Source organism: Chlorocebus sabaeus, chromosome 26 (assembly GCF_047675955.1).
Source record: "Chlorocebus sabaeus isolate Y175 chromosome 26, mChlSab1.0.hap1, whole genome shotgun sequence".
In the NCBI taxonomy this organism is placed as follows: Eukaryota; Metazoa; Chordata; class Mammalia; order Primates; family Cercopithecidae; genus Chlorocebus; species Chlorocebus sabaeus.
The window spans coordinates 33,624,684-33,646,717 of NC_132929.1; the positions used below are offsets into that span (position 1 = coordinate 33,624,684).

Sequence of the window (22,034 nt, forward strand, 5' to 3'; positions counted from 1 at the left end):
TGGTCGCTTAGAGGTAGGTTTACGGAATATGGTACTGTTCTTAGTTTAGGGAAACTAATACATATTAAAACCATCCATCAAAGTAGAACCAGTTTCTCATATTTTCCTATTATAGAGAAGACCACACATTCTAGAATTCCTAATCTGATTCTAAGACTTCAGGGAATACAATTTTTAAAAATTATTTCAACATCAATATTGTTTGACTTTCCAATGCTACATCATTTGTCTTTAATATTTATTATTGTCCCCATGCATTACCAATTTTAGGAGGTAAACATAGAAATGTAAAAAGCAAAAATAATAAACTTTCAGAAGACTACAAAAAGAATGCCTTGAACAATTTGGAGTGAGATTGGATTTCTGAAACAAGACCCCAAAGGAAAAATCCTTCCTCATTTGCATTTAAAACTGTATGACAATTACACAAGAAAAAGAAAGGAGGGAAAGTTACAAGAGGAAGGAAAATGTTTGCATAGTAAATAACTGATAAAATTTATAAAATACATTTATAAAAACTGATAACAAATCAGTAAATACTTACAACATAGAAAAATCAGCAAATGATAAATTAGCCAAAGGAGGACAGCCAAATGGCCAACATGAAACGATGCTCAATCTCACAAGAAATCAAGGAAACGCAAATTAAAGTAGCAATGAGAGGCCATTTCACACTTACCAGGTTGGCAAAATTTAATAAGTATGAGAATCTCAAGTTAGGTGAAAATGTAGACTAATGGGAACTCTGATACACTGCCAGTGGAACATACTGGTGGTGTACATACTGGGAATATACTGGTGGTGAAAACTAATCTAACCATGTTGGACAGAAATTTGGCAATCCCTAATTAAGTTGTAGATACATATACTCCATGAGCCAGCAATATCACTTTTAAGTATACATCCTAGATGCTCTCTCACCAGGTATATGAGGAGGTATGTTCAGGAATGTTCAATGCAGCATTACTGCAATAACAAAATGCTGGATGTATCATAACTGTCAATACTAGAATGAACTAAAAATTAGGATATATTCAAATAATGGAATACTTTGAAACAATTACGATCAATTAATTACAAGTATATCAAACAACATGGATGAATACTGAACATATGCTTAGCAAGCTAATAAAATTACAGAAGGATATATATCTATGGTACATATATACAAAACATTTATATAAAAATGTTACCATGCAAAACAATAGCATGTATTATTTATGGATACATCCACCTATGGGAAAGATAAATGCCTACAACAAAGGAAGAGAAAGAGAAGGAAATGGGGGCTTCAGTTTAATCCTTTTAAAAAATTAGAAGCAAATATTGCAAAACATTAAGAACAAATCTAGGTATAAGTACACACATTTGTTATATTACTGCTTTACTTTTCTGTATGATTAAAGCAATTCATTTTCTGTCAAATATGTCTGGCAATAGTGTGCTGTTCTGCTGAGCTGGAAACATCTCTTTATCTTCTGAATCCTCATTCATCTCAAGCATTTAGCATCTTCTATCATGAACGATAGTTACTGTGTGCATGACCCCACTCCACACCCAAATGGGAATCCTCTACCGCCTCTTCAGAGCAGGCACCACACCTATATATCTTTCTCTGCCAGAGTGACTCACAATACGTACAAAAAAGGCCTTAATACATGTTAAATAAACAAATGAATAAATAAATTCAGGGAAGCAAAAGAGTAGCTCTGGCTATAGCCAAAAATAAAAATGACCCTGAGATAATAAAGACTAAAATTAAATTTTATAATAAAATCATACAATTATAATAAAATTAAATAATACAATTATATTATCAAACTGTAAAACACAGATGAGGCAGAATTCACCAGTTTCAGTTTTGTTGGGGAATTTAACCAAATAGTCTCACACTGATTCTTCATCTCCTCCCAAAAAGGATTCTGTGGGCAAGTCCAATTTTCACACCTAGAGAAATAAGACTTTCAGTTGTTCTCCATAAATTCATATAGGCATTTCATAATTTCATCTTCCCAGGCAAAGCCTTCCCCTTCTCCTTCCCACCTGAAATCGTGCCACCATCACACACATCTCGGCCTGGAGATCTGGTATATGAGTGTTAGGAGTGAGAGGTGGAGAAAAGGGAAAATAGGTTATTTTTGCATATCTTGTGGGTTTGCTAAATAATTAGTGGGTTTCCTAAACTCACACTATTTTGCCAGATTCATTTACTGGGAGGTAATTCCATTCTTCTTGTGGAAGAGTCACACAACCTGTATCACTTTCTGATTGTTTAATCTTTAAGAAATCCCTAGAAATGACAGTCCCCCCCCCCAAAAAAAAAAAACCCTAAGAGTCACTGGACTTGAAATTCGAAGTCCAATGAATAGATGGATGAAAATAATATAAGATATATTAAAATATTATTTTTTAATTATTTTGAAAAATTTTCCTTTTATAATCAAGATTGGAAAGGGTTTTCAGATTCATGATATGCTAAATTCTTCTAGATAAGAGACAGGGGTTTCCAGTTAGACCTAAACAAAAGCTTTTCTCATTCCAGAGTTGTAGTGATAAAGAAACAGTACTTCGGCTCTCCAAAGGTCAGACAGTGATGAGGAAAGGAAATAGAGCAGATAACTACTTCTGGAGGTAACAGAGCTGAACTGGAGTAAAAGAAGGCTTCCTTGTATAATAAAAATTAGAATGTTCACACACGGACATACTAATTTTTAACCACATTCTACCGAGGTCAATTAATCCCCACGTTTAGCCCCAGGCAAGTGTTGTTTAGAGCCCAACAGAAGTCTAGGTGGTGAAATCACCCAATTATTATTCCAACTGGAATTTTGAAAGCCTGGAAGTGTTTTCAATCATGTGATCCAACAGAGACTTGTAAATAAACCTGCTGTAAATAAGCTCTAAGATTTTGAAGGAAAACAATTTAAACATAATCTTAAAGGCAGACAATAGAGAAATGCCAAGATAAGTAATTCCCAATGTGCATAATCTCATATATTTAAAAGGTTAAATGAAATGGATCTCAAAGATACAATTAAAGGCAATTAAAAATTAACCCAGGCAACATTAGAGCAATCACCTCTATGTGAATTAGATTTGGTGTTTGGGGGGAAACGAATGGCTTTGAAATTACCTGTTACAGCTAATAAAGAAATTAAGGAAATGCTAGGAGGGCTTTCAAAATAGCCACTGCCTGGTGCTTTTACCTTCTGGAAGATGACTGCTCCTGGGAAATGCTCTTAAAATTCCATGTGTTATCTTAGTCAGGACTTTATATAAAGTAAGATACCTTCCCACTGCCAAAAGGTATCTACCTTCTGAGAATGTCCTTGTATGCTGCATACACCCCCCATTTATGTACCAATATCTTGTCAGTATTTTTATCCAAACTACTTAAAATGCCAGAAATGTCTATTTGCAACCTGGAGTTTAGGCTCAGCTAAACGAGCATACTGAGGCATATTCATGCTACATTTTGGCACAAACGTCAAGATATCTAATTTTATTATTAAATTACTGTCTGAGAAATCGCTTTAGTAACTTTTTAGTAAAGACAAGACCTTGGTGGAAAACCCTCCCAGGAATCCCATTTGGTAAAAATGCAGTGTAACTATATAAGGAGGATTCCATAGTTACCCTGAATATTGAACTCTTATGAGTAATGCAAATAATGTAATAAAAGTAATTAAAATAATAATACATGGCCTGTTTTATAAAACTTTGTTGATCATATAATTCTTTTTTTGAGATAAAGTTTCACTCTTGTCGCCCAGGCTGGAGTGCAATGGCGTGATCTGGGCTCATGGCAACCTCTGCCTCTCGGATTCAAGTGATTCTCCTACCTCAGCCTCCCAAGAAGCTGAGATTACAGGCGTGTACCACCACGCCCAGCTAATTTTGTTTTATTAGTAGAGATGGTGTTTCACCATGATTGGCCAGGTTGGTGTCAAACTCCCGACTTCAGGTGATCCTCCCAAAGTGCTGGGATTACAGGTGTGAGCCACTGCACCCGGCCAGTTGATCATACAGTCCTCATCTTCCTTAACAATGGCTTCCATTAATTTAGATCTCCAAGTGTGTGTGTGCGCGCATATGTATGTGTATTCATCACTTTGCAAAAATGCAATAGAATTAGTATTGGCTATCATTATATGCCACTTACTTCAACATACTTTTCATTTAGTCCTTTTAACCCCATAAAGTAGATACTATTATTTCAATGATGACAAATGTAGAAATTGAAACTCAGTGAAGAAACTCTTTAAGATGCCATACATATCTTTTGGTGTGTGTGCTGTTGCATCCCTAGGACCTGGCACCATACCAGGCACTATGTGTCAAACAAATGTTAACTGTCCACATAGCTAATAAGTATCTTTCTGACCAGGATTTGATCAAAGGCCTATTTTAACTCAGAGTCTCTCTTTTTCCAAATCAAGGAAGGGCATGCAAGTTTCTTCTAAAATGTGGGCTACATGGTTTCCGTTGCTCTGCTCTGCCATTCTAGTCAGAAAGCGGCCACAGACAGTATGTAACTCAATGAGTGCAGCTGTGTTACAATAGAACTTTATAAAACCAGACAGACAGTCCACAGTTTGCTGACCCCTGAAACTGTCACTAAGATAACTACAGGGACAAAAATACCAATCAGTATTTGCATTTTATTGTCTAAGACTCAGAACTGATAACTCTGTGATGGGACTTGGGATATTTACTGATTTGGTCCTGGTTAGATCATGGTGCTTCACTGATGCAACAGAGAATTAACTATGCATGATTTACCTTTCTTAAGCCTGGCTATGAGGAAGTCAGACCTCACAAAACAGTCTCCTCAGAGAATCCCCTACTCTGAAACAGAAAAACTATCATTCATCATTTTATAGAAATAAAGAATGAGGAGTCCCTCAGCAAATGATAATTCCACATGGTAACATAAGCCCATGTAGTAGAAGGGATCAGGGCAGGACACCCAGGAGAATTACCTAATTCAAGTCCTGTGATGAAGTTGTTCGGCTTCCCTGTAAATGGAGATGATATAAACATCAAAAAGCTGTATAGTTATGAAAAAGTATTTTTAAAAATACCTGAAGTCCTCTATTAACATGTAGTTTGACTGACAATTTATGACCAAAACAGACAATCTTGAGTAAAGGTTTGGAAGGATCTAGATCCACACCTATCTTTTAAGAAATTATTCCTGGCATAAGCAAGAATCTTGCCCCAGATTGGGGGGGGGGAAAAAACTCATAGAAAAATAAAAAATAGTCATTTAAAGTATTAGAATCAAAAGTCACAAAAGGCAGTTCCTTCTTAAGAGGGGTAGACTGGTTCATATTCTCTCCATGGTTGCGAGAGAAGCAACACAAAAAAATAAAGATTTAAACTCTTTCCCTTAAAAAAAAAAAAAAAGAATAAAACAAGATGAAAAAACAATGTGCCACAGATCATTAGAAAAAGTGTATGGTGAGGAAAACTATCAATTTTTTTAAAGTCAAGGCCAATATCTTCCTTATGAATTATTATATTTATTTCTACTCTCTCTCCTTCAAAAGGTTTTGCAAGGATCAAACAAGATATATATGAAAGTGCTAGGCAAACCATTAGGCCCTATAAAAATGTAAGTGGCATAAGTATTATCATCATAATTATTATTACATTGATCAACTGAACTACTGCTGTACTAACAACCAATTTTTGGCACACAAGCTTTCTAATAAGACCCTAATCTCCTAGAAGGCAGATGTTTCTAGTCTAGCATAGTGAAAAGCACCCTTGTTAGGAACACGGCCACTCAAATGCCTTTTGAATTTAATTGAAATTGACCCCAGAAAACAGAAGTTTAAATGAATAAATAAAAGGACAAACACTAGACTCACGATGCACATTAGCTCTGAGTTTTAAGTTGACTGGCTTTTTGCCTCTTCTATTTTAGCAGGTCAGTATTTGATAAATATCCCCCTCCTCCCTCTGTTTTAGCTCCGTTTAATATCAGATGCAGGAAAAAAAAATAACTCTTTGCTACTGTTAGTTATGGGCATAAACTCTCATTGGAAAAGTGACCAACAGAAATGCAGCACAACGATCTGGTGGAGGGAGGAAGGAAAGGAGAGACCGGTAGAGCCAGAAGAGAAGATAGAGCCAAGAAAGAAGGTGGAAGTGGAATACAGAGGGTAAGCTTCCTAAGACCTGGGAATATGTTAAGAGGTATCCCCGGCAGACAGGGGCTGTCAGTAAAGTGCTGAGCCTTGATTTTGTAATGTGCGTATTCCTTTATCAGCTATACAAAATTATAAAAGTCAGACTAATAAAATAGACAACTCAGAAAATTTTTAATTCATAAACACATCGCTCAAGGCAATCAGAATGCGGTCTTAGGACACAAGCAAAGGAGAGCACATTCTCTTGGTACCAAATTGGTCCCCTCAATACTTCATGTCAGTTTTCACTCCTCCTTGACTAACACTATCGGTTTTAAAAAGCACATTCCTTAATAAGGGATCACTTTTAAAAATTGGGGTCCAGCTTTCTGTATTAGGGAAACAGAAACAGACACGTTCCAAAAATGGTATTGCCATTGATCATTGGTCTAATATGGATACTGGAATTTCAGAGTGGTAAGCATACTTTTAAAAATGGAACGTAACTGCCTAAAAGTCCATACAACACCATGAGTTTAGCCCTTTCAACATCCTTAGGAAATGAACTTTAATTCTGGAGCATTTCCACTGGACCTCTGGCAGGCAAAGGCAGTTAACTTTTAATTCTGGTCATCTTCCCCATTCCCTTTATTAAAAATGTAAAATACTTCTAGAAGAAGAAGGAAATTGGAGCAAAAATACAGAAAAATACAAGATCACAAGTACTAAGTTTTCTAAGTGCACATTACTTGAAATTCTCATAGTCCGGTCATTTATAAGTAGTGACTTTATATGGGTCCCAGCACCACAATGAAAAATCATACAGAAAGTCATATCCTTCACTAACGATGTATGTTTAGCAAGACAAAAAAAAGTAATAACATATTGTATTATAGTATCATTTTCTGATGCAAACATTGTGTTTGTTTCAAATGTGATATTTAACAGGCCCTAAAGCATAATACTTTTGTAGCCACTACCCTTTTAAAATTCCCTAATGAATATGGTATCACTATCCTAAAGGACTGTCAATTCTATCTTGTTCATTCTTCTGTTTGAAATTGCTAATATAATTTCCCTAGCTTCTGGTCACGTTCTTTAAAAACTCACTATTAATCTTATTTTTCCTTTAAGCAAAAAAAATCATTACCCTGGGCTACCAAAAGAGCAGTTTCTGCTCTTCCTGTTTTTTAAAAAATACTGCTTGTCCACCACGCTTGTCTTAGAAAATTTAGAAGTTTCACTAAAGAGCTGAGGAGGAAAACTGCTGGGAATGTTCACAGATACCTGATTTTACAAGTTTTTGTGGAAAGAGCTCGCCTTTAGATGAGTGTTACTCAGTGTTTATGAGGGTTGTTTGTCAAGACAAAAATAAGGTACCTCCTCCCCACAAATTAAAGAATCGAGTTACAATCCATTATTTCATTTCTGATTGTTTTTCTTTGTATTAAGTGGGAAAGTGGATACTGGATAAAAGTTCCCCGAGCTAAAAGACTCCACATTAAAGGCTCCAATTAGCTATAAATCAGTTGTCTTTCCTACTGGGGGAGAACAAGAGAGAAAAGAGGGGGGGTAGTTAGGGAATAAGAGAACTGGAAGAGCTTCCAAATTAAATTCTGAAAAACGTACCTATTGCATACCTAAAAGTTCTTTCAGAGGCTGTTGGGAAAATCCCATCAAAAATAAGACTAAAATCAAACCTTCCCAAATTTGAGGGTTAGGTCTTTTCTTAAGTGTAGACCTTCCATTTTAACCTTTAAGAAGAGCCTGAAGAGGTTAGAGACCCTCATAAAACAAAACTTTTAAGCTGCATGCTTTCCCTGCTCGTTCCTAAACCCAGAGAAGTGCCACACATTGGCACTATTGTTATGCAAACAATGCCTAAAAGGCTATAACCATTAACGACCTCTCATTAAAACGGCTTTGAAAAATTTGTCACACCATCTAAAAAAGCTAGCAGGTAACTTAAATCCATCTAAATCGACATTGAAAACACAAATCCCCCTGATTTGTAAGCTAAAACTCAATGCAAGTAAAATCTCAATATTCTGATGTTGTTTCTTGTATATCTCGTTCAACCATTAAGCCAGATGCAAACAATTTACTTCTCTACAAAATTTATCTTGTAAAAAACCATGATGGAATACATCTTTAATCAACCTTTAACCATATGCATGTGCGTCTACAAGTTTGAGTTAATTGGGAGAAGTTGGGTGTAGAAATGTACCGAAAGGACTAGAAAATCAAACCAGAGAACTACAAAATGAACTCCAAGAAACGTGGTTTTGAATGCCATCTCTCTCTCACCACCTCCCTCAAAATGTTGTAGCATTACAATACATCCATGTTTGTAATCGGTCATGTTTTTCTATGTCGAATTTGTGGAAAGTAAATTCATTTTATATTAGGTAGCAGACACATATTCTTTTTTATGCGATGCAACAACAAAAATCTTGCTTAGCAAACCCAAGATGTCAAAGTTCGTTATAAAAAAAAAATAATAATAAGTTCTTCAGTTTAAAACCGAACATGCTAACAAATTTTAAAACTTTTTAAGTTTCCCAGGAAAACTGCCACTGCCTACAAAATTCACATGAAACGCTGACGTTGGATCTACTGTACTTATCAGTCAGGTTTCCATGAAATTTGTCAAACCGGCCAGAGCGCTGGTGTCTTGACAATTTCTTATGGGAAAAGCCCCTCAGCACCCTCCGGGCTGCGGAGGACCTGATTGGGACCAGCAGCCGAGCGGCCCCGAAGGGACAGAGAAGCGACTGCCAGGCTGCGTGGCCAAGCGGACGGGGAACTCCGGCCTCCATCTGAGGACACGAAGCGGTTCCAACCCCTTCCCTGCGGCAGTCGGGACCGGGAGAGTCGGACAGAAACCAACCTCAGATCGAGTCCGGGGCAGGAGCCTTTGACGGCGGCCGCTTAACGCTGCGTTTCAGGTTGGGGCAAGTCCCCAAGGCGTCCTAAGGCCGCGGAGGGGCTTCAAACGCCCAAGTCCCGAAGACAGGCAGGGGGTCCCTCTGCTGAGCAGGGATGACAGGCTGGCCCCGGCGACCCCGGCCCCCCCCGTCCCCGTCACGCCGCCCTCATCCGCTGAAGAGATTGGGGAGAGGAAAGAAGGTTCTAGAAAGTCTCCGTGGACGACGGGCGCTCGGCGGCCGCTTACCTTGGTGTACTTGATTTCGAGGTTGGGCGTGGGCGACGGCAGGAGGTGCAGGGACGCCATGAGGGCGGCCGGGTCGGCCTTCACCTCGCCGGGCATCTCTATCTTGCTGGAAGTCATGGTGGCGGGCCGGGTGTCCCTAGCCCGCGGCGTGGGGCAGTGCGGGCTGTGCGCGGTCCGCGGCCCGGGGGCGCGCTCGCCTGTATATAGGCAGGTGTCAAGCTGGGGCTCTTCTTATTGGACGTGAGGGCCGAGGCGCGGGGGGCTGGTCCATCCTACCTAGGACGCCCGGCGCAGCCTCCATTTACATAAAGCCCGCGCCTCGCGGTCGGGGACGCTTAGCGCCCACGGTCAAGTCCGCCCGGCTCCCCCGCCCCCCGGCCACGGGGACCAGCCCACGCCCACGCTGCCTCCACAGTCCTCGACGGCGGGAGCGTGAAGTTGAGCCGCGGCCCGCGGGCCTCGGCCAACCGGACTCGGTCTCCCGCTCCCCGGGTCAGAGTCGGCGTGAGGCGCACCGCGGCCGAAGTCGGGAGGGGCCGTGGCCCCCGGAAGCGGAGCTGGCACGGGCTGGCGGGGACCGGAGCGGTCGGGTGCTGCCTCCGAGCGGAGAGCGGCCGGGAAAGTTCAGACTGCGGAGGGCGGCTCCCAGGTCGCCCACGGTCCCTCCCATCCCCGTCGCAGAGCCCACCGAACCCCGTCCCCCTTCTTTTCGGAGACTCGGGGGGGCGCCCTCCGTTCTCCTCCTCCGGGCAGGGGCGCCGGGCTCTCGGCAGCGACGCCCTCTTTCCCTTCTTCCCGACTCCCCTCAGCCGGGCCGGGGTGCGTGGTGGCCAGAGGGTCGGGGAGAGGTGGCGGTGGGTGCGAGTCTCCCTCGCCCCGCGCTCAGAATGAGGATCCCCGCGAGCGGGTCAGCGCGGGGCCGCCCTTTGCCAGGCGTCGCCCGCCCAGTTGCTGCCCTCTGCCGGCCGGGACCGTCCGGGCGGCCTGCGCTGTGGCGGGAGGATGTGGGCCTTGGTCATCCCCGGCTTTTTGGAGGAGTTGCGTACTTCGTGGGTTCCTTTCGTTCTTCTCGGATCCCTCTTCCGGCTGTTTCCCCTCCTCACCCTAGCACACCTACAGAAACCCTATTTTGTTTTTCTGTTGTTCCTTACACGCTAAGAGCTATCGTCCCGCCAGACCTTGGGCTCATTTTACTGTCCCTTTAGGGTTGAACTTCCATCTCCCCCCTAGTTTAAGTGTTTGCGAAGTCCAACAAGCTGCCCCCTAGTCTGTGGGTCTGCCTGCAGGTGTAAACCAAGAGCCTAGAGACCCTGCCTCAGAATGAGCTTTGAACTCTATGAGACTAAATCGGGGCCGCATGGAAAGACCTGCATAAGTCCCTTTCCTTCCTTACTCCTTACTCCAAATGTAAGCTTGACAGGGGCCTACAGTGTTGATAAACGCCTTTTCTACACTACCAAGAAACACTTTGATTCTCATCTTTCTGTTTTGTTTGAAGAGACAGGGTCTCACTCCTTCACTTAGGCTGGAATGCAGTGGCGCCATCATAGCTCACTGTAATCTTGAACTCCTGGGCTCAAGTGACCCTACCACGTCAGCCTCCCAAAGTGCTGGGATTATAGGCATGAGCCACTGCGCCCGGCCTGATTCTCGTCTGAAAATGCCATTTTCAGAGCCGCTGGAGTCCCATTTCTTGGGTGTTGAGAAAACATTAAGCATCAGCCAGAAAACATCTTTCCTTAGATACTTTCAGTAACTAAAACTGCCTAATGCTCAGCGCTCGGATGCTAAGCAATAGTGAAAACAGACAAAAATATTTCATTTTAGTATTAGGTTTATAGAAATAAGTTCCAGCCTCTCAGAACCCAAAGTCACCTGGCTGAATTGTTTTCACGGAGAAACTACAGACCTTAGCTTGGGCGGTTGAGGGATCTCAGGGAATTTCTATGGCCAAAAATTATGACTTAATAACAGTGTATGCTCATAAGATATACTTTTATCAAAGCCTTAGAAGGTTAGAGATACAATTCAGAAATAAAAAAAGCAAAATCTTAGAGTTCACTGGGGAGAAAAAGAAAGTTCCAGCAAGGGGGAACAGTGATACCTGTGGAAAAACGTATCACTAGTTATGAGAGGCTGTGGGGAAAACATGAAAAAGAGCCATAACAACATGAGCTGGGTGCTCCGCCAAGGAGGACTCCTACTCCCTGGGAAAGTTGACCTTTGGCTGGATCTTAAGAGAGAAGGGAGGCTTCAACAAGAGCAAAAAGAACACTATAGAAAAGGTATAGAGCCTGGGCACAGTGGCCCACACCTGTAATCCCCCTGGCTCGCACCTGTAATCCCAGCATTTTGGGAGGCTGAGGCGGGTGGATCACTTGAGGTCAGGAGTTTGAGACCAGCCTAACCAACATGGTGAAACCCCATGTCTACTAAAAATACAAAAATTAGCTGGGCCTGGTGGCAGGCGCCTATAATTCCAACTACTCAGGAGGCTGAGGCAGGAGAATCGCTTGAACCCAGGAGGCAGAGGTTGCAGTGAGCAGAGATCTTGCACTCCAGCCTGTTTCCCTTGTGCCTTCCTCAGTTCCTAAAACAGTGTAGAACACATAATAACTATTTAATAAGAATTCTTGTTGGTTTATGTGAGCAAAAGACAGCACTTTTTACAACTTCCACTATAAGTGAAAGTAACTTCACTCTGATTAAGGAACATTTTCTCCTCTTGATCTTAAATTTTGTTTTGCTTTTCCCCATCTGTTTGTATGTTTTGTTGTTGTTGTTGTTTTGAGATAGAGTCTCACACTGTCATCCAGGCTAGAGTGCAATGGCGTGATCTCAGCTCACTGCAACCTCTGCCTCCTGGGTTTAAGCGATACTCCTGCTTCCGCCTCCTGAGTAGCTGGGATTACAGGGACCCGCCACCATGCCCAGCTAATTTTTGTATTTTTAGTAGAGATGGAGTTTCACCGTGTTGGCCAGACTGGTCTCGAACTCTTGACCTCAAGTGATCCACCCTCCTCGGACTCCCAAAGTGCTGGGATTACAGGCATGAGCCACCGTGCCCAGTCGTTGTTCAAGCTTTTTAAATCAAGGTGGGGACAAGATTTAGCAGAAAAGAACAGTGAATTATAAATGCTTCTTTGGTGTTCTTTTGGTGTTCATCTTCTTGGTTTCAGTTTGTAAGATTTACATGGCTATTACTATCAAGGCTGCCTTAACACCTCTTCTCGCATTCTTATTTCCTCTTCTCTTTCTTTTATCATCTTGTTTTAGCATTTTCTCATATTCTCTACAGATTTCACAATAGTTAAGAAGACATCTCTGACCAGATGCGGTGGTTTACACCTGTAATTAGGTCAAGGTGGTAAGATTGCTTGAGGCCGGGAGTTCAAGACCAGCCTGGACAACATACCAAGACCCTGCCTCTACCAAAAAAAAAAAAATAGCCAGGCATGGTCGTGCATTCCTATAGCCCTAGTTACTCAGGAGGCTGAATGAGGAGGATCGCTTGAAGCAGGAGTTCAAGGTTATGGTGAGCTATGATCACACCACTGCACTCCAGCCTGGGTGACAGAGTGAGACCCTGTCTCTAAAATGACAGTCAACTACCTTCAGATTTCTAACAATTTGAATTTCAGTCTTTTCCCCCCAATTTGGCTAAGAAACTGTTTTTTCCCCACCCTTACAGTGTTTCTCCTCCCACCCCACCATCTGTAATTATTTATTGCTTAGCATACATCTTGTTTGAAACCCCTTGCATAAGGGAACCTAAGCTGCAGCATGTTCTATTTATTTCCTTATGAAAACAATTTATTAGGCCTGGTGGAGCCAATATCCTGGAGTTGCAGAGGAGAAAAATAAATTCTTGCCTCATATTTCCTCACCTAAATAATAGAATGCAAAGTTGTAATTTTAAGGCATCAGCTTTATGTGAAGTTTGGCTTTAAGTTATGAAACCATAACAATTTAGGCTTCTTGTTAGCTGCGGTTAAGGGGAGGAAAGTATGTAAGTTGAGAACTGTGCTTCAGAAATCAATGAAGGAAACTAAATGTAGCTCAAAGATCCCTCTCAAAGAAGATACACTTTTGATTTTGACAATAACCGAATGTCCAGCTTGAACATCAAGCTTCTGTGTTTAGGGGCTATTTCAGCCTCAGGTGGCCCTGCTTAATTGCTTTCCTGTTCCCATTACTAACCATGATGACAACCTACCTTTCCTAACAGATACACTTGCGTTTTAATTTATCTTCAAAAATAAATCACACATTATAGCATTCCCCTCTTCTGGGCTAATTGAATCAGTTCCTTAAATGTCTCTACATGTAATGATTTGAAAAAGGCACATTGTTTGAAATATTTTAAAAAATTAGGGCCCTTAGGTTGTATGCAGAATGATCTCAGTGCTTATTTCAGGTATAAGTGTTTCCTAATGATCTCATTCATCTCAAATGGGATATGCCTGGTCACTTTATTTGAAATGTTTCCTGAAAACTCTAACAGGAAAGCTTAATGCAAGGTATATTTATAGAGAAATGGTATTTAATTTATTAACAAAAGCTTATAAAGAGCTTTACATATTTTTATCCAGAAATGCTTAATGAAGTATTTGGGACCCATTATGAAAACTTCTATAAAATAAATCTACTTATATTTTTATTTAACTTGTATATTAACTTTTTATGTGAGATCTAAACTCTCATTTAATTATCCTATTCCTTCTAACATCCAGAAGAAAAGAGGCTGAGGCTGTGGTATTTATTAACCATAAAAATTCTCTAGATATTAAGTTCCTCATTTCTTGATGTGGCCTCTGGTCACTATATTCAAGAAGAGGTATTTGGAGTTGCAGGAAGTAGAGTCCTAATTTATTATGACTCAAAAACTATGTCTTGATACAAAACACAGTTCTTTTCTTTTTAAATATATCCTCTACTTTTCAGGGACCCCAGGAGACTATTTTAAACTTGGGAACTAGATGTGCCTTTGTTGTAAAGCCCAGTTCCATTTCGTATATGTTCGAGAAGCTTCAATTTTGGCACTGGGATGAGCTCAGTACTTCATCAATAATCACACTTAACAGACACAGAAAGAAATTAAAATTCCAGCTACACAACCTTTTCTGAAGGGCCTGAGGGAAATGCATTGGCGCCCCCTACAGCCGATGGTGTGTATGTGCAACTGAGTATTGTCCATTCAAACATAATAGCTTGGATTCAATGTATTTTTATCTGATACTGGTGAGAAATCCTTAAGAGATGCTATCATTTAATTTGAATTTGCCTTGAGAAAAAATAATCTGCTAGAGTCAGACAAATTTTATATTTTAGTTAGTTTAGGAGAAAGACTTTATTTTGACTTATAGGAAAAGAACAGAAGTGTTTCTTAGCCAAATTTACCATAGAAAGTGCAATACTGAGAACACTGTGGTCCCACTCACATAGTGTTCAGAGCACTCTGTCATAGAGGAAGTTGCATTAGTGTGTCTCAGATTGGAAGCTACTGTTTTTATCATGTGAGTGAGGAAGAATTATTAATAGGCAGATTCCAGAATTTATTCTCTTTTCACCCAGATAAGTACTTGGCATGTAACTAAGTTGTCTGCTGTTTTTCTTTATTTCACATTTCTTAGCTTTCCTTTTTCTTTGTACCTTTCTAAAATTCCTCAATTCTACAAATAACTCCTGTTATTATTAGGTTGGTGCAAAAGTAATTGCGAGTTTTGCCATTTAAAAGTAGTGGCAAAAGCCACAGTTACTTTTGCATCAACCTAATACTTAACATGGGACTCTCCCATTCCTAAGGTTCCTCCCCAAGTCCATCTGCGCTTATACAGCCAGTCAACTTACAGGATCTTTGGGCATAAGGAATTCTCACATGAACTTTGGCACTATTCGGGGCAAGGATCTGTATTTATATTCACTGGAAAATGAGGCTAAGTGAACTGTCTCTCTCTCTTTTTACATGCTGATATGGGCCACTGAAAAGATAACGAGGAACACTTTAGGTGTCCTGACAACAGAGGAGGCATGGCAGCCTCTTTTATCTCAACCAAACAGTTTGCTGTGTGAAAGGTATAGAGTAAAACTGTGAGGCATTTAGGGCTGGGGTAGGTACCCAATTTGGACATCTACCACCAAATGGCAAGGAGGGGTCTTGCTTCGGGCTGCATAATCCCACTTTTAGAGCATCTGTGTCTTTCTGACTGCAGTTCCTGAACCTGGATTTTTTTTTCTCTGTTTGTCAATCAACTAAGTTCAATTGAACAAACATTCATTGAGCATATATTATGTGCCAAGCATTGACATAGAGTCTATGAAGAACACAGAGAAACTTTGTGGCACATCCCTACCCTCAAATTCACAGTGAGGCTGTGGAATGACAGTAATCAAATCTGTGAAAATATTCACAGGTCATATGAGACAGGAAAGAAATCAGAATATCCAGTGCAGAATTAGAGTGAAAGAGGATGTCTAAACGGGGACAGCCCATTCACAACCCACACACTACCCACACACAGATATTTTTGGAGGGGCCTCCCATGGGCATTTATAATCTTCTGGGTGCTATGAGGAACATGTGCCACAAAAGATAAAGAGGACATTTTCCAGAGCATAGCCCAACAGAGAACTTATTTGACATTTTTTAGTGTGAAGGTAACTGATGGTATCTACCAAATTAGCAATTTGTAAAATTGGAATTTCCAAAAGCAAATACTTGGAGCTGAGATTACCTCCCACTTCCCAAATTCAAGTTATATGATCTCAAGTGTAATACCCTTTGATACAGACCTAGCCGGAAGAGAGAATAGAGGTGAAAACAAGGGCAGCTTATTTTTTTTCCACTTAAGAGTATTACGTATAACACTATGTCATGTTTCTAGTGCATACACACCTACTGTAGAGAGATGTTGCCACCTACTCCTGTTTAGTCAGGGGGTCAGACTTTCATGGAACAGACCAGTGGTTTTCAAACCAGGTTCCAATTGTAATTTAGGGAGCTTTACAATATGGATGCCTGGTCCCACCTCCAGAGATTTCAATTAATTTAAGATGTGGCCCAAGGCATTGATATTTTAAACAAACTTTCTGATGTCTAGTACGGCACAGCCTGGTTTGAGAACCACTGTTTAGCCCCCAGAAGGTTAACCATGTGAGGTTACTTGAATCTACTCTAAACCTCTGGATTGGGCAAATGGATTCTGTGCCTTCCCACTTTGTAGTGCTCTTTGATTTGCTATTTTTAATTTAGTATTTGAAAAACACATCCAGCCTCAAATGGAATGACCTTTCTGCTAATGTATTTCACCTAAATTAACAGAGGCAATTAGCTAATTTATATTGGAATTGTGCACTTTCCAGTTCACATTTATCAACTCTTAAATGCTTGATCTGGTGTTGCAGTTTAAATTTTTTATTATTACCCTTTAAATCTGAAGTAATGTCTTACATCTAATTAGCCAAACTTACATATTCAATTAATAGATTCATTATGGGCTAATGAATATGGAGGCAGAACTAGGGCAACATCTGCCTGCCAATTGAAATGACTGAAACTTTTCTGCTCTGAAGAAAGGAAAGAGTCTGTTCTATAACTTAAATAGCTCGAATTTTCCATTTTCACATTTCTGAGTACTATACTGCTCTTAAGGAGTTTTAGGGACCTGCCAAGATAGGAAAGACAATATGTTGTCCAGAGAAATCTGCCCTTGTAGAGGAATGCAAAATTCAAAATTGCAAACAAACAAACAAATGAACAAAAAACACATCTGAAGACATTTTTTAGTATAAAAATGTACAAATCTAGATGGTCACTCCAGATTATGGAGTTTTTCTAACCTGTGTTTTTCATAACAAATGCTTGAGAAAATAAACTAAAAGTAATATCACAAATCAAACAAAATCTTTAGTATACCTTAGGATCACTCCAAAACTCACTTGATTTCATGATTTAAAGATATGTCCAGATACTTTCAATAATTTAATGTTCTATGGTCAGTGATATTTGGAATCTAGATAATTCAGAGATCTAAAATGAATTTGTGTAATATCAGTTATTAAACTTCTGGCTTTTTATTTCTCTGGTTATAAAGAAATAGTCATTTTTAGTAATTATAAAAACCCACCCACTTCAGGAAAGGTGGGTGAGAGCTAGAATTCACTTGAAAAACTGTTTTTAAGGATGGCAAGACTTTGGGGAAAATAATCAGAAATCATTTTCAAAGTATGTGATGTCTTTGACATCAAAACAGAAGGTGAACAAGTCACTTTGGCCCGATGTCTGTAGTATGACAGAAAGAGAATTTGAGGTCATGTATGTGCTACTCTACTGAGGCGTGAAAAGTTTGTTGTTGATTTTTATATTCCTTACGTTCAAGGTGACACTTGGATTATAAAAAGTCTATATTTCTTCCCTTGAATTATACAGATGCAAAGTGTCAATATCCTTGTGTCAAGTATACGTTATCAAATATTCTAAAATATGAATTACTGCTATATTCATGTGTTTGATATTGAGGGACTCTTAATGTGCTTAGCACTGGCTAGATACCCTGGGGTTATGAAAAAGAAAACATAAATTCTGCTTATGGCTGAAGAAATTTGCAATTTGTTTGTCATGATAAGTCTTCATAATTGACTTTACAAATACACCTATGCCCACAAGATTAGATTTACTGTGTTTTAACTGTGCTTTACCCTCCCTTTTCAGTATCTAAAAAAAAAAAAAGTACACATGTGAGTAAATCTTTCCCATGCTGCTCTCACGAGTAAGGAGCACAGGAAATGAAAACAAAAGACAAAAAAATATGGCACTTGGTGTGCTCAGAGGAACTAGAAGGGGAAGGTACAAGTAGTACCTGAGTAGGAAGTGCGTCTGCCCTGGTACTCATGCTATAGAGGGCCCTGCAGTCATAAATGCACAAAAAGCAAATTTAGTAAGGAATACACGGGACCCTCTGTCACTTGCAATCTGACACAGGCTGTTTCAGATGTGTGCATCATCGCTAACCCTAAACAATCACTGTCACAACTAACACTGTTCAGGCCCGAAGGAAGTGCTCTTCCTCATCTCTGGCCCTGTGTTCAGAAAAAGAAAGACAGCGTCCTTTGCAGGGAATACTGGGAAGATCAGTGTGTCAAGCAGCTGGCATCATTAGAGTATGGGGTGTCACCATTTGAGCAGTGCGAGTACGAAGGTGAGAGAAAGACACATTAATGAACTTATCACATCCTTCCTCTCAGATAGCATGAATGCACCCAATTCTTCCAAAGTGGGAGAACTGTTTCCCAGAGGTGCCATGCTGAGTGTCTAGATTTTCTTGCTTCTCTTTGTGTTCTAGTTGATAGTTTCTAGGGTAGTCTCAAATTAACATGGTTTTCTCAATAGTTCTGTGTGGTGACTGAGGAATATTTTGCAATATTAAACAACAAAATATTCTTACATTTTTATATATGTAGATCTAGACATAACGTGTGAATTTGACCTTTTACATGGGCAACTAGGTACACATTAAACTCTAGAATTGCTAATAGTTTTATTCTTATAAAAATTTGTAAAAGAAGTACTTACATTTTAAAAAACTGAATAAATAACGTATTTTAATAATTGTATTTAAAAGTTTGGTACTCATTAATTTTAATTTTTATTATACCTTTTAATTTAAAAAATTTTTTAAATATTTTAGAAAAGATAACTTTAAAAACTATAAGAAGTAATATAATGTTCCCAATTTTAATTAGTTCACATCGCTGATGAAAATATCTTCATATTTGTATACTTCAAATATAATTCATTTTTTAAAGATCGTTTAAAGTATTACTGTCAATATCACCAAATTATGTGAAAACCTTGATTATAACAATACAGTGATTTGATGAAATAAATGCAACAATTGCATTTTATCAAATAAATATGTAATTTATGAGTTATATATATGTTTATTTTATTATTTATCCGAACATTGCTGGCACATCAGCAGAACAATAGGACATAAACAGTCATAATTAAATTCAACAGTCTTGATATTTTGTTTTCAGTCAAGTAAAAAGTATAGCTTTACATATTTAAACATTTTGCCAACATGAAGCTCTATTTGTCAAAGCAGAAGAGGACATTATATTTAACAGTTTTTAAGTTTAGTTTAAGATTGTAAAATATTTAAATGTCTGGTTTCTGGGTCTCCATTTGGTTTTTTCCCCCACAAATATTAGGAGTAGGCCTAGATAAAAGGAGTTGCTTTTCTCTGTAGGCTCAAGAGATTGATGTTTCTCCCTGTCAATTCCATGTACCTTTTCAGAAATAATCAGTTTGCACTGTTTTCCTTTGTTGACTGTCCTGTAATAACCCTCCTGCATACAGTTGTCCCTAGGTATCTATAGGGGATTGGTTCCAGGACCAGTGATACCAAAATTCATGGATGCTCAAGTCCCTGATAGAAATTAGCATAGTATTTGCATAAAACCTATGCACATCCTCCTGTATACTTGAAATCATCTTTAGATTCCTTATAATACCTAACACAATGTAAGTGCTTTGTAAAGAGTTGTTTTACTATATTGTTTAGGGAATAATGACAAGAAAAAACAGACACCAGCCTGGGCAACATGGCAAAACCGTGTCTCTACCAAAAATACACAAATTAGCCAGGCATAGTGGTGTATGCCTGTAGTCCCAGCTACCAGGGTGCCTGAGGTGGGAGGATCGCTTGGGCCCAGGAGGTTGAGGCTGCAATGAGCCATGAGTGTGCCACTGCACTCCAGCCTGGGCAGCTGAGTGAGATCCTGTCTCAAGAAAAGAAAAAAGAAAGGAAAAGAAAAAAAGAAAAGACAGACACAACCATCCTTTTTTGTTTTGCAGAATATTTTCCATTCAAGGTTGGCTGATTCCACAGATACAGAATCCGTGGATAGGGAGGGCAAACATTATTTTTTAAGTTCTCTCTGAAAAGATATGCAAAGTAGTTCCAGAAACATGTTTGACTTTGAACTCAGTACATTAATTGGATCTTCATTTTTAAGTGGTTTTCATGTATTATTAGCAGGCTGTGTCAACATTATTGATGTTTTCCATATCTCAATAATTTTGTGTTTATTTACCTTATTAAATAATTGAAAGGACACTGGATCAGGACCCAGGAAACCAAAACTCAATTCCTGATTATTCTCTTATTCAATGTGTTGAACCACTGCAAATGTCCCCAGCTTCCCAAGAGAAATTGTCATTTCCTGATAGAAAATGTCAGTGTTAATATCAGCATATTTCCATAAGAATATGCAAAAGTTTATATTAGAGGATCTAGGTTTTTTTAAGATTATAAAAGGAAAGTGTTGCAAAGCTATTCACAAAACTGTAGAATAAAGAATCAGGGCACAGTTGAGTTAACAAGTTGTAGGATAAGTGAGAAATTATTATTACATTACATCTTCATCATCCAACAAAAACAACCACAGCACTGTTAGGTACTGCAAAGTATAAAGATGCTTAAATCATTGTTTCACATCAAGGAGCTTTCTGTGCAGGCCAGCAGGGAGCACAGTGATGGTCTTGTCCCTAAATAGGTGTGCAGTGCTATGGAGAGCCAAAAGAGAAAGTGGTATGTCCCCGTGGGGATCAGAAGTTTACCTGGACCCGCATGATAGAGAGGAAGGGACATAGGCAAGACTAGGGTATTGTTCGGAAGACTGGGGCAAATTTTGGAAAAGAAAAGTTTGGCTACAGTGTGGCACACCTGTGGAGGAAAACCTAGGAAATAAGCCAGCCCAGATGACAAGCTAAGAAATTTGTTTAGGCAGAAGGGGGAGCTAGAGCAAATCAGTTCACATGCTCTCTCTGTCTCCTGTTTACACTGTAGTATTACAGGTGTTAGATGGTAGCAAGTCCTAGAGAAGTGTGATGTGTAAGTCACTGTCATTCAACATTGTAAACAGCTAGGTAAAAGCAGAAAAAGGTCCAAAAGGTCTGTGCATGAAATCAAAGGATCCTTAGGCATGGGAGAAATTCCTAGAACTATAGGAAAAGGAAGAAGGTGATGAAAAAGAAAGGGTTGTGAGATGCCTGAAGGTGCTCACTCACACTGCAGTGGCTACAACACCCTGCAAGATACAAAGTAGTCTCTGTTAACCCTCTCCTCATCAAGTCCTGCATCTTCTGTTTCACTATTATTCCCCCTATGGAGTCCCTTCTCTCCAGTAATGCTGCTGCCTTGATTGTGGTCCTCTGCCTCTCTTGAGCAGCATACGCAGCTCTGCAAAGTTATGTACTGATGAGAATGAATTTCAGTTAAAAGGTAAAGGGCACCAGATAAGTTCCTGTAGGATATGAGAAACAAGAATGCTCTAAGCCACTGATGGGAGGAGAGGATGTCTGGACTATTGGAATAATTTGTTCTTACTGCTTCTGGACTTGACCGACTTCAGTCCACCCTTTATGCTGCCAAAAGAGAAAATTTGAAAGCAGGTGATTCAATCAAGTCCAACCAGGGACTTGGAGGTCATCTTTTCCAGGCTTTCCCAAACTTATGTTATTGCTTGCAAATAAAAGAGATTCCCAGGTTCCTCCTGGGCCTGCTGGATCAGTCTCCAAGGAAGGGCCCAGGATTCTGTGTCTTTAATGACTTGAAATCCCCCAGGGGGTCCCTGTGCTCAGGCAGTTTGGGGAAGCACTGATGGAGCCCATCACCTTTTATGACAGATGAGGATACTCAGATCCTGGGAGACACATC

The 22,034-nt window shown here is 39.8% G+C and overlaps 1 protein-coding gene and 1 long non-coding RNA gene across 2 annotated transcripts in view; one reads left to right on the top strand and one right to left on the bottom strand.

The window, feature by feature from the left end:
- The window catches only part of ALDH1A2 (aldehyde dehydrogenase 1 family member A2), a 118,482-nt gene extending 108,940 nt beyond the window's left edge, over positions 1–9,542 (bottom strand). The window contains exon 1 of the mRNA XM_008016462.3: positions 9,313–9,542. Coding sequence (XP_008014653.1) covers positions 9,313–9,429 — 117 coding nt within the window. The 5' untranslated portion in view covers positions 9,430–9,542. The remainder of the gene's footprint in view (positions 1–9,312) is intronic.
- Positions 8,990–16,182, top strand: LOC140710468 (uncharacterized). The gene is made up of 3 exons (XR_012091497.1): positions 8,990–9,519; positions 10,599–10,719; positions 14,257–16,182. It is a non-coding gene; the product is annotated as an uncharacterized lncRNA (long non-coding RNA).
- The last annotated feature ends 5,852 nt before the right edge of the window (positions 16,183–22,034 follow it).